The following is a 15,369-nucleotide window of genomic DNA, read 5'->3' on the forward strand; positions in this document are numbered from 1 at the left end:
GCGGTGGGATGAGGGCAGACGGATGGACAGACAGACGCACACACAGAGAAAAGAAAAAGAAGCAAGTGGCCCGGGCGAGGGCCACCTGTCGCTCTCACCTGGCAGGCGCTCACCTGATCTACAGGCCAGATCCACGTCCTTCTCGAAGTCGGTCTGCAAGACAGAGGCGGGTGGGGTGAGGCCCCGGGCCGAGCGGGAGCCGCACCTCGAGGGGTGTGCGTGTGCGCACGCATGTGCCTGCCACGGAGCGCCAGGAGGGCTACAAGCTCACGGCCGGGGGGCTCCGGGCTCAGAGAACCCCCGGTGGGCGGCCCCGCCCCTGCGTACTCCGTGTGCGTGCGTGCGCGCGCCTGCCAGGGCGTTTGTGGATGAGCTGGGAAGGCCGGTCCCACTGCAGCTCAATCGTGCTCCTGTCCCCCCCGGCTCTGTCTACCCCGGCCCCCGGCCCCTGGGACTCCAGCACAAAGACCAGAACCTCTGCCAGGGCCTCATGTCCCTTCCGGGGGGCAGGGCACGCAAAGGGTGTCACGCCAGAGCCCCCGGGGCCGCCGCCTGCTGATGTGCAGGGCCTGGGGGGCTCCGCCCCCGTCATCTGCGTGGTCCTCCCCACAGCCCCCGGGGGTGAGGAAACAGAGGCCAGCCGACCAGATAGGTGGAACGGGTTCAGGCACAGATGTCCGGTGCCAGGGTGAGGCCAGCTGTCCCCTGAGCGGTGGCTGAGATCCCCGCTGCGACACCTGCCCCACCCCAGCCCAGGAGCTCGGTGGACTGGGAAACCCGGCTCGGGCCACCCCAGGCTGTGGCGTGGCCTTCTCCAGGGGCCGTAGGGCTGGGTCCTAATCCCAAACCTGGAGGCTCCTTCTCTGCACACCAGAGGTCGGGTCGGTGGGAATACTACAGAATCTGAGGGGAGAAGTGGGGCCCGGAGCGGTATCGGGGGCCCCTGCCCACGACCGTGAGGGTACAAGCCTCCTCCCGGTGCCGGCCGCTGGCATCTGCTGAGGTCCCGGCTGCGAGCCTCGCAGCCGCCACGAGGTGGCTCGGCGCCCGAGGACTGAGTGAGCAGCTCCCGGCTGCCAGGCTCACTGCATACCGGGGGGCACCCAGCGGGCAGCAGGCGGCGAGTGACAGCCTGGAGAATTCACCCAGGGCGCTGCCAGGACCTGAACAGGAGGAGGCCTGATGGCACAGGTGGGGGCGGGGGTCAGGGAGGGCTCCCTGGAGGTGATGTCTTAGCAGACACCCGCGAGGTGGGCAGGCGGGGTGGGCAGTACCTGGACCCGAATGGCACGTGTGATGCCGGAGGGCCTGAGTGGACCCGGCTGGGGACAAGGCCACGTGGGGTGGAGGGTGAGTGGACAGGCCAGGGCTGGTCCGCCCGATGGAGGCTGAGTGAGCCAACGTCCCACCCCGGCTGAGCTGGAGAACAACGAAGGGGGCACGGGAGGTGCAGAGACGGGGGCGCCGCAGCTGAGGCGAGGGCACTGTGGCACCGGGGGTGGGCACGGGCCGGCGGCAGCCTCGCCCAGACGCATCATCTGGGCCCTGCCCGTCCCCAGACCCCGGACCAGGGATTTCACCTTGGTGAGCCCCAGTCTCCCCAGTGTTGGACTGGGCTCGGAGCTCTTCCTCAGGGGCCGCTGGAGCCTAGAGCAGCTCCGAGCAGGGCGAGGAGACACCGCCGGGGGCACCGCGCGCTGAGCCCTACCATGAGCTGGGCATGGCCGTTCTGGAAGGAGCCCCCCGAGTCCCCGTTGCCCTCCTCCTGGCGGTCCACCACGCGACACTTCACGGCGTCCTGGACCTGGCGAGAGAGAGCAGAGCGGTCAGCGGCAGCCCTAGACCGCTCGCCCGGCAGGGTGGGGGGAAGGCAAAGGCAAGGACCGCGGGGCGGCCCCTCCGTGAGGGCGGCCTGCGTGCCGGGGCCCTGCCTCCCTTCCCGTCTCTGAGATTCTCTCCGTGCCCTTTGGGGCACGGAAATTCCAAACTCAGAGAGTTCCAGGCCTGCTGAGGACGCGCTGCAGCCCTCTGGGCCGGAGTGTGTCCGTGAGATCCGGCCGTCAGGCTGAGGAGGGGCCTGGAGTCCACACCCTGTGCCGAGTGACCACGGCCTCCGCTGCCCCCACTGCCCTGGAGGCGCTCCGCCCAGGCTCCACGAGGGCCCTGGGACAGCGCGTCTGTGGTGGCGGCGGGTCCCAAGCCGCGTCACTAACAGCACGCTCCACTGAAGGGGATCTCACCCATTATGGCCATGGGCTCTTCAGAAGGGCGGGGACGGCGGCTCTGGGCCAGAGGCCACCCAGGCAGCCGGCACAGAGCGCTAGAGGAGACCTGCTTCTGCAGGGAGGTGCTGATCCGTGAGCGTGAGGAGCAAAGGCCGCACCTTCACCCGCGGCTGGGGCAGCAGCCAGCAGAGCCCCCCTCGGGGAGCGGACGCTGTGGGGCCATGATGCGCAAAGGGAGTAAGTGAAGGCACGGGAACAGTGAAAGCACAGAGGGCTTCCTGGAGGAGGTACCTGGAGTGAGGTGGGCAGCTCTGGGAGGAGGGGGCGCTGAGGCTGGGGCTCCTGGCTCCCAGACCCAGCACAGACCCGCGGACCTGCCCCCACTCACTCCAGGTGCTGAGCCCAGGGCGCCCGATGCTCCTGCACGGCTGATCGGCGGTGGTGCTGGGGTCTCGCCGGCCTCAGGGCCACTGCCTGGGCCTCCCCTGGCAGGTGCACCTTCTTCCAACCTTGTGACTCACTGAGCCCCCTAGCAGACATCTCTAAGTACCTACTGTGCGCCCAGCACAGGCAGGCCACGGGCCAGGAGACAGCAGATGGGAAAGCAATGTCTCCATTGGCACAGAGAGCAGATGTTCTCCCAGAGGGCCTCGTGGCCCCTCCTCCAGGTAGGCCATCCGGCCAGCCTCATCCCCTCTTCCACCTGCCAAATGTTCCATGCCCTCCCCACAGAGGCCCGACTTTCCCCTGGTGGCAGGGTCCCTGTAGCATGGGCCCTGCAGGTGGGACCCAGGAGGTCACAGAGAGCTTATGGGGAAGTCCAACCATCCTAGGAAATCACGCGTCTTCAGGGGTGCCTGACTGTCCCCCAGAGCAGGCCCCTGAGGCAGACATCCCTGCTCTCCACCTGGCAGCCTGTGCCGGGTCCCTGGAGAACCTCCTATTCGGGTCAGGTGGGCCTGCAGAACGCACCTTCTGTTTTCCAGTTTCTACCTTCTCTCCTTTGCAGGACACAGCCTCTGTTTTATCCGGTTACTGAGCTTCTCCGCTTCTGTTCTCATGCTTTGAATTCCCACAAGCTCCCTTTCTGTTCTTTTTGGGTAGCCTGCTGTTCTTGTTTCACAGAAGCCGGGCAGCTGAGGGCCAAGGGCGTGAGCTTAGAGCCCGGTCAGTGACATGTGCGCACACCCCACTGAGGCGACCACCCCTGTGCTGGCCTTGAGCCGCCCCATCCATAGAAGATGGAGTAACTAGCAGTGAGAATTGCTAGCACGGATCAGTCAGGCCAGAGCCGGGCACGCGTGGCTGCCAGGCTGGGGGCGCGAGCGCTCTCTCTGAGGACGTCGCCTCGGGGCTGTGGAACGGCTTCTTCCTGGTCTGTCTCTGGGGCCCACGGCTGCCTGGATCTGAGACTTGTCCGGCACAGGCTCCCCTCGGGTCCTCAGGATTGCAGAGTGGACACGCGGGACCGGCCAGACGTGGACGTGTGGTGTAGACTGTGGCGGTGGCTTGCCAACAGGGCTGTTCCAACATCAGAAGCTTTGGGTCTTTGTCATCGGTCTTTCCCTGTGGTCGGAGCCCCTGGAGGGGGGTGCTCACCTCTCCCCCAGGCGGTCTGAGGCTGGGGGCCCCAGCTGTCAGGGTGACCAAGGGCCAGCACACAGGTTTACGCACCCCTGTCTCGCCAGGGCGCCCCCAGACCAGGGCCCCAGAGCCCCCACCCGGGGCGGTGGAGCTGCATGTGGGGGAGGTGGGGTGGGGGCTGTGCTGCCAGCCCGGGGCGGGGGCGTCCAGGCTGCTACCTAAGGGGACAACCAGCCATCCACCGCAGACCTTCCCTGGGCATCCAGGGCCCCTGCAGCGCCACTTCTGGAAGCTCTCTGGCCTCAGTGCGCCGGGCCTGCCCCACCGCCAGCTGTAGACCCGGCTTCCTCAGGCGGGCTGAGTTCCTGACCCCCATCTTTCTCCCCGAACTCCCAGGCTTCACTGCGAAGCCCTTCTCCCGCTTTCTTTGCAATCTGTGCTTTAAAATCGCTTTGCCATCTTTCTAGGAGGTTCTAGGAAGGGGAGGTAATTCTGCGTGTCTGCCCACCCGCTCCGGCCCCTTCAGCCTCTGTGGACATCCCGGCCTCCTCTGGCCTCACGAGGGCACCTCTTCCGCCCACGTCCAGACGCACGTTCTCCACGTGTCCGCCTTCCCGACGCGAGAGCGCGTCACCAGGGCTGTGGCCACCGGGCAGGTGGCCGTCGGGAGAGTTTGGTGAAAGCCTCCTCCTGCTCCCTCTGGAGAGGCCCAGAGACACCAGGCCAGGAGTCTCTGCCGTCGTTGAAAGCTGCTGACGTTTCCGGTGGCTCTTGGTCCCACCGAGCCCAGGAGGACAGGACCCCTCCGGTCTGAGCCGGCGAGGGGCGCAGGGGCGCTTCCAGGAGGGGGCCTTACGCAGACGATGGCCCTCGGCCGCCCCAGCTGTGCCGCGCATCCCCGCCTTATGGAGCGAGGGGGGGGGGGGTCCCGAAGCCGTGCCCCCGCACCCCCCGCCCTTCCCGCAGGCCGCGCACCTCTCGGCGCAGGATGCAGTGCACCATCACTATGACGAAACCCTCCAGCGAGTCGAAGACAGCGAACAGGATCTGGAAGAGGGCGGAGCGGCGGTCGGTGACGGCGAGCACGGCCGACATCCAGGTCAGCGCCAGCAGCGGCAGCACCACGCAGGAGCTCCACAGCGACGCCCTGCGGACAGCGCAGCGGGGGGTCGCGTCAGGGCTGCCCCGGCCGCCCTCCCGCCGGGGGGCGCATTCCTGGGGGGCCCTGCTTGGCGCCCCTCTCCCGGGGCTCTCCACCCGCTCCGGTCCTGGTCCTTGAGGAGGCCCGGGCCCTCCTGGGGAGCAGAGTTCTGCCCGGCAACCCGCCCGGAGTCCAAGGGCTCCCAGAGACTCGGGAGGGTGGTCTGCGGTGGGGGGGGGGGGGGGGGCTGGGCAGTGGTGAGAGAGGAACTCTCCGGAAGACCCGGGTTCCTAGCTGTCCAGGAGGCCACAGGAGGGGAGATGCACTGGAGGCAGGAGCTGGGGGGCTACAGGGTGGCCATTGTGGGGCGGTGTTTGGCCAGGCCTCTGAGCTCTGGACAGAGAGAAAGAGAACGAGAGAACTACTCCAGGAGATGACAGACAGACAGGGCCAGACAGGGGTGGGGATGGGGACAGAGACGAGAACAGAGACCCACAGGCACCTCATCGTCTCGGCAGGCCCCGCTCCGCTGGTGCCCCCAGGAGCCCCCCACGGCGGCACCGCCCTCTGCAGCCTGGCACCTCCTGGTACCACTATGGGCCACGCTGTGGCCGCTCGGAGCCTGTCGCATCTTCCGAACGGCGCAGTCACTGTTTCGTAGCCTCGGGGCCTGTCGTGAGGGCACCAGCAGTGGGGCTGGCTCGCATCCGTGTCTGCGAATTGTGCCTGACCCCACCCTCACCGGTGTTACAACTTCCGGGGCTCTGCCCCCATGGGCAGGTGACTGCCTTGCAGGAGCTCCAAGGAGCCTCTGAGGCCATGGTCATTCCCACCTGGAGTGGGGGCTGGGGTCCGGGCCACCTGCTCCCCTCCTTACAGGACACCTTCATCAAAAGGATGAGGCAGACGCAGGTGGAGCAAGAGAGGTGCAGGGGCCACAGGGGCGAGGGGCGAGGGGCACGAGGAGGGGAGGCGGGGGCGAGGGACAGAGGAGGGGCCGCGGGGGTGAGGGGCACGAGGACCCTCAGGCAGGGGCCAGGGCCACCAGGAAGCAGCTGGGGGCACGGGGGCTGTTGGGAGAGAGGCTGGGAGGACCTGGGGTCCGGGCTGGACCTTGCTCACCGGGCGGGGGCAGGAGCCCTCCCCAGAGGTGCACCCTCTCTGCCCTGCGGCGGGGAGCCTGCCACAGGCCCTGCCCGAGCCATCGTCCTCCTCTCTCCAGACCCGTCTGGGTGGCCTGCACAGAGGACAGGCCTGTCTCCTCCCTGTCTTCTTCCTCCTCCTTTCCCCTCCCCCTCCTCCCCCTCCCTGCTCCAGGACTCAGGTCCCTATGCCAGCCCCAGCCGCAGCCCCATTTCTTCTCCAGGACAGCCCCCCGGTCAGCTGCCCAGTGGCTCGAGCCTGAGCCAGGAATCACCCCGAAGCCCCCACGCTTCTCTCCTGACCACTGCGTGGGCTTCAGACCTAGACCTCACAGACCCACCTCCCCTCCCAGGGTGGGGGACCTGCCGATCCCCGGCCCCCCTCCACCCCCGGGTGCTGAGGCCCCCAGCCGCGGTGCCCGTGCCCACGAGGGGTGCTCTGCCTGCATGAGGGGCACAACCTGAAAAAGTGGGCCCTGCAGGACTGTGCACACACTGCCCGGCTGTCCTTTTCCCTTGCCGGCTCTGAACCTCTGTGTCTCCACCGTGGCCGGCAGGGCTCCCTCGTCTCTCTCCTCCCTCCCAGAGCGGACCCTCTCTGGCCACCTTCGGAGCAGGAAGGCAGGGCAGAGCCCCTGGGGCGGGCAGAGGGGCAGTCTCATCCTGCTGTGAGCCATCTTCCCTCTGGCCGGAGCCCTGACATCTACAGCCCGAGGTGGCTGGCAGATGGCCCGGGCTTGGGGACCCTGCCTTAGTGGCATCCCCGCAGCCCCGAGTTCTGCCGCGGCCGCGAGGAGGAGCCCGTGTGGGCCCGGGTGCGATCAGTGGGCAGGAGAGGGGCTGGCGGGGAGACCCGCGGGCAGTGGTACCGCCTGACCCTTCGGAAGGTCCGATGCCCCTGATGTGGAGGAGGGGCGTGAGCCTGGCTCAGGGTGGGCCGGGCCACTGACCGGAACCTGCTGCGTGACCTAGCAGGGAATGTCCCCCAGGGCTCTTGTGACAGGCCCAGGATGGCACCCTCCACCCGGAAGAGACTGGCGCGTGAAGCAAACAGCGCGTATTCCCGGAGCCTCGTCCCTGCCTGGGCCTCCCAACTTGGTTTCTGCCTCAACGGAGCCGTCCCGACCTGAACCCGGGTCCCCCCACGGCCAGGAGTGCCCCGCACACTCCCCCGTGCTGCTCACGGGACACTCCCCCACCCCCCCCACCCACCCACTCACGCACACATGCGCTTACAACACTCAGCGCACAACCCAGACCCCGGCACAGCCACACGCCGATGGCAGGCCGGTGCACAGTGTTCCGACGCTGACCCGGCCCCGTCCCGTCCCTGGCCACACGGAGGAGGGGAGCCTGGCGAAGGGCCGGGTGGGGAGGATCCCCAGAGTGGATGGCAGAGGTGACAAAGGTGACAGAAAAAGCTTAAAACAAACAAAATGTGACTCAGAGAGCAGAGCCGGGGGCGGGGGCACTGGCGAGGAGAGGCACTAACGTGGCGTTACTGGCGGCTTCGGAGGCGGTGGCGGCCGAAGACGGGACTCCCCACTCGGCACGTTTGAGGGCGTGCCCAAGGGGGGCCCCGGGCGGCTGACTGCAAGTGAAATGCAAAGGCCGAGACGAGAGCAGACACTGTTCTCATGGAACCGGGGCGGGCAAAGCAGGCACACGGACCAGAGCAGTCCTGCCTGAGCCTTCCTAGGCGGGCCGGGGTCCCGGGAGTGGGCTGGGGGTCGGGGGACCGGGTCCCGGGAGTGGGCTGGTTTGTCAGGGGGAGGGGGCACCGGGTCCCAGAAATGGGCTGATTGGGATGGGTACCGGGTCCCAGAAGTGGGCTGGTGGTGGTGGGGGGGGGAACCCGGTCCCAGGAGTGGGCTGGCTAGTGGTGGGGGACCGGGTCCTGAAGGGGAATGGTCGGGGGGGGGCCCAGTCCGGGAGGGGCTGGGGGTGTGGGGGGACCGGGTCTGGCGGGTGGTGGGGTGGGCTGAGTCCAGGGTTGGGGTTGGGAGGCTGGGGGGGACCGGTTCTGAAGGGTTGTGGGGGGACCAGGTCTGGGAGGTGGTTAAGGGTGGGGGGAGGGCACCAGGTCTGAGCAGGGTGGGGGGGACCGGGGTAGGGGGTGGGGGCTGGGGTGGGGGACTGGGTCTGAGTTGGGTGTAGGATGGGCCCAGATGGCTCCTAGGGGAAGGAGGGTTGCCACAGGAAGTGGGTGCAGACTGGGTCCTGGGGTCAGAGGGTTTGGGGTCCACGAGACAGAGAGATAAAACAGGGTCCTGGGGGACGGCAGGGCCGGTCCTCCCACACGCCCGTGTTAAGCAGAGGGTGAAACGATGCGCCCTCGTTCACACGAAGAACTCCCGGAGTGAGGCCATGGCCACTTCCCTCCGGTCCCCCGAATCTGCTCCGACCGTGCACTACCCCGGGCGGCTGCCCCAGCCGGGGAGCACGTGCTGCACCCGACCACCACCAGTCGGCTACCTGGGCGGCACCCTCCCACAGGCCCTGTGTATGTGCAGGTGTGCGTGCGTGTGCACACGAGTGTGTGAGCGGGGGGAGGTCTCCGCGCAGCCATGCGGGCAGAGCTGGGAGTGCGTCCGCACCGGGGCACCGGCTGCGCGCCCAGGGAGGGGCCCCAGGAGGCAGGTAGCCCGACGGACGCCCTGGGCTCTGGCAGCTCAAACCCGCCCTCCCCGCCACTCGCCCCACTCAGCTGCAGGGACGGAGCGGAACGAGGGAGCCCGCCCAGGGGCGACTGCGGAAGCCGGGGGCCGAGCCAGCTCCGAGGGAGCGCCGCGTACCCAATGCTGCAGCGCTCCGACGGGTGTGCAGCCCTCGGCCGGCCAGGGATGTTGCCTGGGGGGCGGTGTGTCCTGAGGGCGGGCGGGGTGGGGCGTGCCAATCCCCACTTCCAGGGGATGAGGCCCAGGGAATGGGGGACCCAGACTCCCAGCCACCGTGGGCACTCCGGGGTCGTCGTCCACTTCCCCTAAAGCAGCGTTAGCGGCTTTCTAACCAGGACCAGAGAGGATGGTTTCCTGAAGCTTCTGTTCACTAGGGTTAGCAGGAGGAGCAGGAAGAGGAGGAGGGAGACAGAGACAGAGACAGAGACAGAGACGGACGACTGGCATGGAGGGAGGGGAGTAGGCACCGGCGAGGGCAGAGGGATGCGCAGAGCGGCAGGCAGAGGTGAGGTGCGGAGGGCTCAGAGGGCTGGGGCAGGATGGAGTCAGGGGGTCAGTCTCGGCCAGTAGCTGCCCCCATCCGTGACCTCAGGGCTCCCATCCCCCGGGGGGCGGCCGGGGCACACTCGGGACCAGCCTTCTCAGAGCCACGTGCCCTGTGGCCAGACGCTGCCCTCTGGGCTCCGGCTCCCCAGGTAGGAGGAGCATCCTACCTGTCCCCTGTCCCCTCCTCCCGTCGCTGAAGCCACCATGAGGATGGGCAGGTTGTATCCTCGCTCGGGGTCACCCAACCCCAGGGTAGGGAAGCGGGGGGCCAGGTGCACCCTTCCACCGTCCCTGTGGTCCCCGCGGGGGTAGGGTCTCCAAAAACAAGGGGCTTCACTGTTTCTGAGGACTAGACGGAGAGACTGAGGCACAGGGCAGAGCAGGGGCTGGCCGTGAGCCTCGCACGGGCCTCTGAGCCTCCTTTGTCCACCTGCTCTGGGGCCCGGGGGCAGCGGGTGGGCTCTGGGTCTTTGACTCAAGGCGGGTGAGGCGCCCGGGGCCGGCCCTACCCTGCCCGTTCCTTCAGCTTCTTGTCCGTGATGCCGTCTTTGGAGACGAGCTTGTTGAACACGAGGATCCCGATGACCATGTTCACCTGCAGAGAGGAGCAGGGCGTGGGGGCGGGGCTCCAGGGGAGAGAGCGCCACCCAGCAGGCTCGCCAGCCCCGCCGGCCTGGCCACCTCCCCCCGGAGCGGCCGTCAGGTGGGGGTTCTCCGCCACAGGGCTCCGCCCAGGGCGAGGTGCTGCTGCTCAAGTCCCCCACGTGACCCTCCCACGTGACCTGCTCCCCAAGGATTTGGGAGCCCTGCCGGCAGGGGTGGACATGAGAAGGGGCCGGGCTGACCCAGCTGGGGCTCAGAGGGTGACGTGCAGGGCGCCCTCCAGAGGCTGGACCCCGGGCTGGCCTGCACTGGGCAGCCCGGAGGCCCATCTGCTGTCCCCACTGTGGTCGGCAGCGTTTGCCGAGCTGGGATGCCATCTGTCCAGAGGTCGCAGGTCAGGGATCAGGCTGGCTCTACACACAGGGTGCCTGCCCTGCTCAGACCACAGAAGGGACCTCGTGTGATCCAGCCGCCATCATGCTTGGGGGTGCCCTGTGCCCCCGCAGCCGGTCACCCCCCCCGCCCCCCGCTCCTTGGATTCCTCCCACAACAGGGAGCTCATCCCTCGCTAGGGCCCAACCGGAGGGCCGTCTCGGGGACATCCTCCCCGTGCTGGGGCCACACTGCTCCTGCGCTGCCATGGTGCCCTTCCTGACCCCCTCCCGCCAGCCACCCGCACCCTACGAAGTGCTTCCTGCTGTTATCGTTGTGTGAGCCACCGCCTACGCGAAAGAGAAGCTGTCCCCAGGGTGTGCCCGTCGGCCCAGCCACGACCCTGGAGACCTTGGGGGGCCCCTTCTCCTGGGTGGGGAGGCTCCCAGCTCATTTCTGTGCTCCCCTGAAGGCCCTCCCCTTGGCTCCCACACAGCTGCCTGACGGCTGCGAGGACTGGCCCCACACTGCTCGGATCTGGATATGGGGCGCCCCGACGCCCTGCAGCCCCTCGATCTGAGCGCTCATGACTCCACACACAGCAGCGGCCAGGCCCTGCCTTTCATCCCCGTCTGAACGGAAAGTTCCCGGACTCCGGCACCGGGGCTGGAGGCATGTTTCCTGGGTGACCTCATTTTCTGACAAGGCCAGGGGCAGAAGGGGCAGGACAGCCGCTGCCACCACCCTGCCTGTAGCGGGCTCTGTGCTGTCTCTACCTGTGTGTCCCCGTGTCACCGAAGGGGCCCTGGGCTGGGGTCCAGCCGTGCCCTCCGGACGCACCCTGGGAGGGGGTGTGGGGGATGGGGGCTCCCGCCTCCACCAGCTGAGCCTCCCATCCGTCCTGGGTCTCGCCTGTTTGTAAAACGGCGAGCCGGCCCGGCCTCTGAAGAGCGGCATTGACATGCACAGCACGCAGGCCTCTCCCTTCAAGGAATAAAGGAGCCGGGACCCTCAGGCTAGGCCCGCTGCCCACCGCCTCCACCCTCACACGCGGGGCCTCCCCCGGGCCTGTGCCCAGGTGCCCCCACCAAGGCGGTGTGGCCCTGCATGGAGAGGGCTGGGCTCGGGCAGGGCGGGCGGAGGCCCCCAGCCGTGCCCAGCTCCCCCTGCTCAGCCCTAACTTGGGGACAATAACCCTGTGTGCCACATGGCACGGTTTCACATCCGTCCCCAAAGGAGTGTGGGAAGTAGGGGTGAGGGAAAACAAGGAGGTGCTTCCTTCTCGAGAGGGTGACAGCTGGTGGCAGCAAGGGACAGGCCCCTGGCCCCCCAGCCTCAGGCTCTGCCGGCTCCTCTGCTCCTCACCCAGGCCTAGCTGGCCCTCCCTGCTACCCCGTCAGCCATCCGCCCACTGTCCCCACTCGGCCAGTCGCCTACCCGGTGAACTCACACCTATCTCCTGGCAGGTACACGGCCGGTGCCCGATAATCACACATGCTGTGCTCACAGAAATAAACGGCCACTCCTGCAGCCCAGCCTCTGTACTCCTGCACCCCGAGGGCAGGGCAGGGGGACCGTGAACGCCATCCACCCCCTGGTGATCAAGGCGACCCAGAAAGGGCAACGCATACAGCCCACGGCCACCTGGGACGGCGGGGAGGGTTCAGTACCAGCACGACAGCGGCGGCCGGTCCCACGAAGGCATACAGCAGTCCCCCCTCCAGGGAGAGCCAGCAGCTGGGGAGGGAGACGGGCTGGTCAGTGGCCAGGCGTGGGCCCAGCCCCCGCTCCCCGGGAAGGCAGGTGAGACGCAGGGGAGCGGCAGAAGGAGCCGGGCGCTTAGCAAGCCCTCCTGTGCGCACGCCGCGCACTCACGCTGGCTTCCCAGCCCTCGGGGCCCCGGGCGGCACTGGCGGGCCCGGCTCAAAGGCGGAGAAGCGGGCGCAGGGCAGCGGCACGGCTGCTCGGACCCACACAGCACAGAGCCGGGCTGGCCAGGTAAGGGTGCCTGACCGCCCCAGGCTGCCCCCCACTCTCCTCCTAGATACCCCCCCCCCCGGCCCCGCCCCGCCCCACGCCAGCCTCACACACAGACCCTTCTTCCCGACAGACAGAATTCCAACATTCTGGGTCGGGCACCTGGTCTGGCCCTCCACCTGCCCACTCAGCCCAGGCCCCACGGCTGGGGGCACCCGGTGCTCTGCTCACACATCTGGCCTGGTCCTGCCTCATCGCACACATGGTCGCCAGCCCCGCCACCCACGGAGGCCCACGGGAGCCCCGAGTCCAGCGAAGACACTATTCTTCTGCACCGTGGCCTCTGCCCTGAGCATCCCACCCCGTGCTGTCAGACAAACTCCTCTTCATCCTTCAGAACCCCCACTTTAATGGCCTCACCCTCCCCTGATCCACCCCTGACCCTCTCAGCGTGGGGGACAGTGTCCATATTTACCTCCCGGCACTCACGCTACTGGGGTTTCCGGTAAATGGGTTTTCATGTCCACTGTCCCTGCTGCCCACGTGGGGCACTGCTTCAGGGCCCAGCCATGGCCTGTTCCCCTGGGGCTCCACAGAGAGCCAAGCCCATGCAGCCTGCATCAGTCCCTCCCCTTGCCTCTGGCTCCCCGTTCCTCCCCTGTGGCCTGTAGCCACAGCTCCCGGCCTTGGTTCCTCTCCCCCAACCCTGGGAATCATCACACCGCTTTTAGGATAACCCCAAGCTTCCTGGCTTGGCATTCAAGGCCCCCGGACCTCGCCCAGCTGACCCTTCAGGGCCTCCCTGACTTCATCTGCAAAACAGGCCCCCTACCACCTGCCTTGCCCTGGAGCTATGCGCCACCCCTGTCACCACAGTCACGCAGAGGTGCACGTGTGGGTACAGAGGGGAAAACAGGCCACCGGAGCTGTCCGAGGTACCTAAGGAGGAGGTGCAAAGCTCCAGTGGCCCCGAGCCTCATTTTTCTCCATCCTGCTGCCCAGTCCGGGAGGAGCTGGCTGATTAAGGGAAGCAGCCCCTCGAAGAGCCCAGCCTTCAGCCCCGGGGCCCCCACCCTCTCCCAGCCTTAGGTCTCTCCTCTGTGAGACGGGCACCCAGCCAGCTGTCACCTTCTAGGGCAGTGGGAGGGTCTGGGGGAGCCGAGCGGCCTCCACCCCATCCCCACCCTGCCCCGACTCACTAGTTCATGGTGCTGTACCCTTTGGCCTTGGTGAATCCCACAGAAATGGCCACGACCAGCGCAGGGAGCCCTGGGGAAGGACCAGAAAGAAAGGGAGTCGGTCCCCCCACCATCCGAGCCCCGTCCACCCTCTGCCTCCTTGCAGCCCCACGGGTGGGGTGAGGCGGGGGCACAATGTGCCTCTGAAGCCCCTGAACGGGGGGTGACACCTAGCATAAGAGAAGGGGACAGGAGGTGGACGGGGATGAGGGCCTATGGAACCGTGGTCGTGACAGGCAGGTCAGCAAACGACATACAGGACACCGAATCACACTTGAATTTCAAATAAAAAAGGAAACATTTTGGGGGCACCGAGGGACTCAGTTGGTTAAACACCTGATTTCTGATTTCAGCTCAGGTCATGATCTCACGGTTCGTGGGGTCAAGCCCCACGTCAGGCTCTGTGCCGACAGCGTGGAGCCTGCTTGGGGTTCTCTCTCTCCCCGCCCCCCCTTCTCTCTGCCCTGCCCCAGTCATGTGCACACGCACTCTCTTTCTCAAGATAAATGAATAAGCGTCAAAAAAAAAATTCCAAAAAGAAAACACGTTTAGTCCGAGCGCATCCCAAATATTGAATGGGATGTACTTCAAAAATCAGTCGTTACCTGAAATTCAAATGGACTTGGTGTCACGTTTTATCTGGCAACCCTGTGGAGGCCCAGGAGGACGAGGGCAGGGCGAGGGGGGAGGGGGAGGGGCTGCAGCAGGGCAGGCCCGGGGAGGGGCAGCCCCACCGCCCACCTGCCCCGGCACCGCTCACCCCAGCCCAGGCAGAGGAAACGCTTGCGGATGAGGCGGTTCCGGAGGCGGCCGGTCACGGCCATGTAGGACTGCCAGGCCTCGGTGAGCACCCAGCAGAAGGAGGACAGGAAGAAGAAGTGGAGGAAAGCAGCCACCAGAGTGCACACCACCTGGGCGGGGCAGGCGGGCAGGTTAGGCCGGGCAGGTGCCCACTCACCCGTTCCCTGCCCGCCCCGAGTGAGGCTGACAGAAGCTCAGCGTTTGCAGCAGCAATGAGGTCAAATCCCCAGGCGCGAAGCCACCGAGGGGTCCCCCGGTCCACTGCCTGTAGGAGGGCTGCTGATCGGCTAGCCGCCCCCTCCCCACCCCCCAGGAGTGCTTGTGTCACCCGGGCCACAAACTGCCGGGGACAGGGCCCCCTCTCCCTCCATCTTTCCCGACTACCCAGAGATACACCCAACGCCGGCGGGAACCCGCTCAAGGGCTCCGGGTTCAGTCCACCTGTTCAGCAGGTGCTGAACCCGACACCCAGGGAGGACAAATCACCCTCAAGCCCACATGGCACAGACAAGACCAGACGGTCTGGGCCCCAGTGGTGGGCCAGGGCCCTTGAACCGGCTCATCTCAGAGCGCCAGTCCAGCTGGAGACTCCAGACATCGGGTCCTGGCCAGACGACGGCTGCAGTCGGAGGAGAACGGGGGACTGTGTGTGGCCCTACGCTCTCCTCCCCGAGCTTCCTTGGGATCCTTCTGGGGGGCATCACCGTCACCCCGTCCCACCTGGGCACGCCGGGGTGTGCACGGTAGGGCAGAGATCACCTACCTTGTTGCGGGTCTGGGTCTGCCCGATGAGGATGAGGGCGTTGGAGGAGATGATGGAAAAGCAGAAGTTGATGAGGATCACAGACCGCTCTGAGCGGATGTACCTACGGGAGATAGGGTGTCAGTGCCCCATGGGGCCTCATCGTCACGGGAACTGGGGTCCTGTGGATGTACCAAGACTGGGGCACCACCTCCTCCCTGCAGACCTTGCTGCGGCCACTGTCGCCACCACCGCCCCTACCACACTTCCTGCCTACTGCACACTAAATTCCGGCATGTAGTCGGGTGCCAGGGAGGGTT

General features: G+C 67.1%; 1 protein-coding gene across 10 annotated transcripts in view; it reads right to left on the reverse strand.

Moving 5' to 3' along the window:
* The window catches only part of ADGRB1 (adhesion G protein-coupled receptor B1), a 79,742-nt gene that overhangs the window by 5,630 nt on the left and 58,743 nt on the right, over positions 1 to 15,369 (reverse strand). For 5 of the 10 annotated variants that reach the window (XM_086695465.1, XM_086695464.1, XM_086695461.1 and 2 more), the window contains exons 20-28: positions 15,071 to 15,173; positions 14,267 to 14,417; positions 13,468 to 13,537; positions 11,962 to 12,028; positions 9,826 to 9,911; positions 5,453 to 5,620; positions 4,785 to 4,956; positions 1,709 to 1,804; positions 99 to 153 (exon numbers count right to left, since the gene is read on the reverse strand). In XM_086695465.1, the coding sequence (XP_086551591.1) occupies positions 99 to 153; positions 1,709 to 1,804; positions 4,785 to 4,956; positions 5,453 to 5,620; positions 9,826 to 9,911; positions 11,962 to 12,028; positions 13,468 to 13,537; positions 14,267 to 14,417; positions 15,071 to 15,173 (968 nt within the window). Of the gene's footprint in view, positions 1 to 98; positions 154 to 1,708; positions 1,805 to 4,784; positions 4,957 to 5,452; positions 5,621 to 7,584; positions 7,684 to 9,825; positions 9,912 to 11,961; positions 12,029 to 13,467; positions 13,538 to 14,266; positions 14,418 to 15,070; positions 15,174 to 15,369 lie in introns of all 10 variants that reach the window. The other 5 variants (XM_086695468.1, XM_086695467.1, XM_086695466.1 and 2 more) reach the window with 4 other exon arrangements.

The sequence above is a fragment of the Puma concolor genome, chromosome F2 (genome assembly GCF_028749965.1).
Source record: "Puma concolor isolate L17-30 chromosome F2, mPumCon1.1.hap2, whole genome shotgun sequence".
Taxonomy (NCBI): Eukaryota; Metazoa; Chordata; class Mammalia; order Carnivora; family Felidae; genus Puma; species Puma concolor.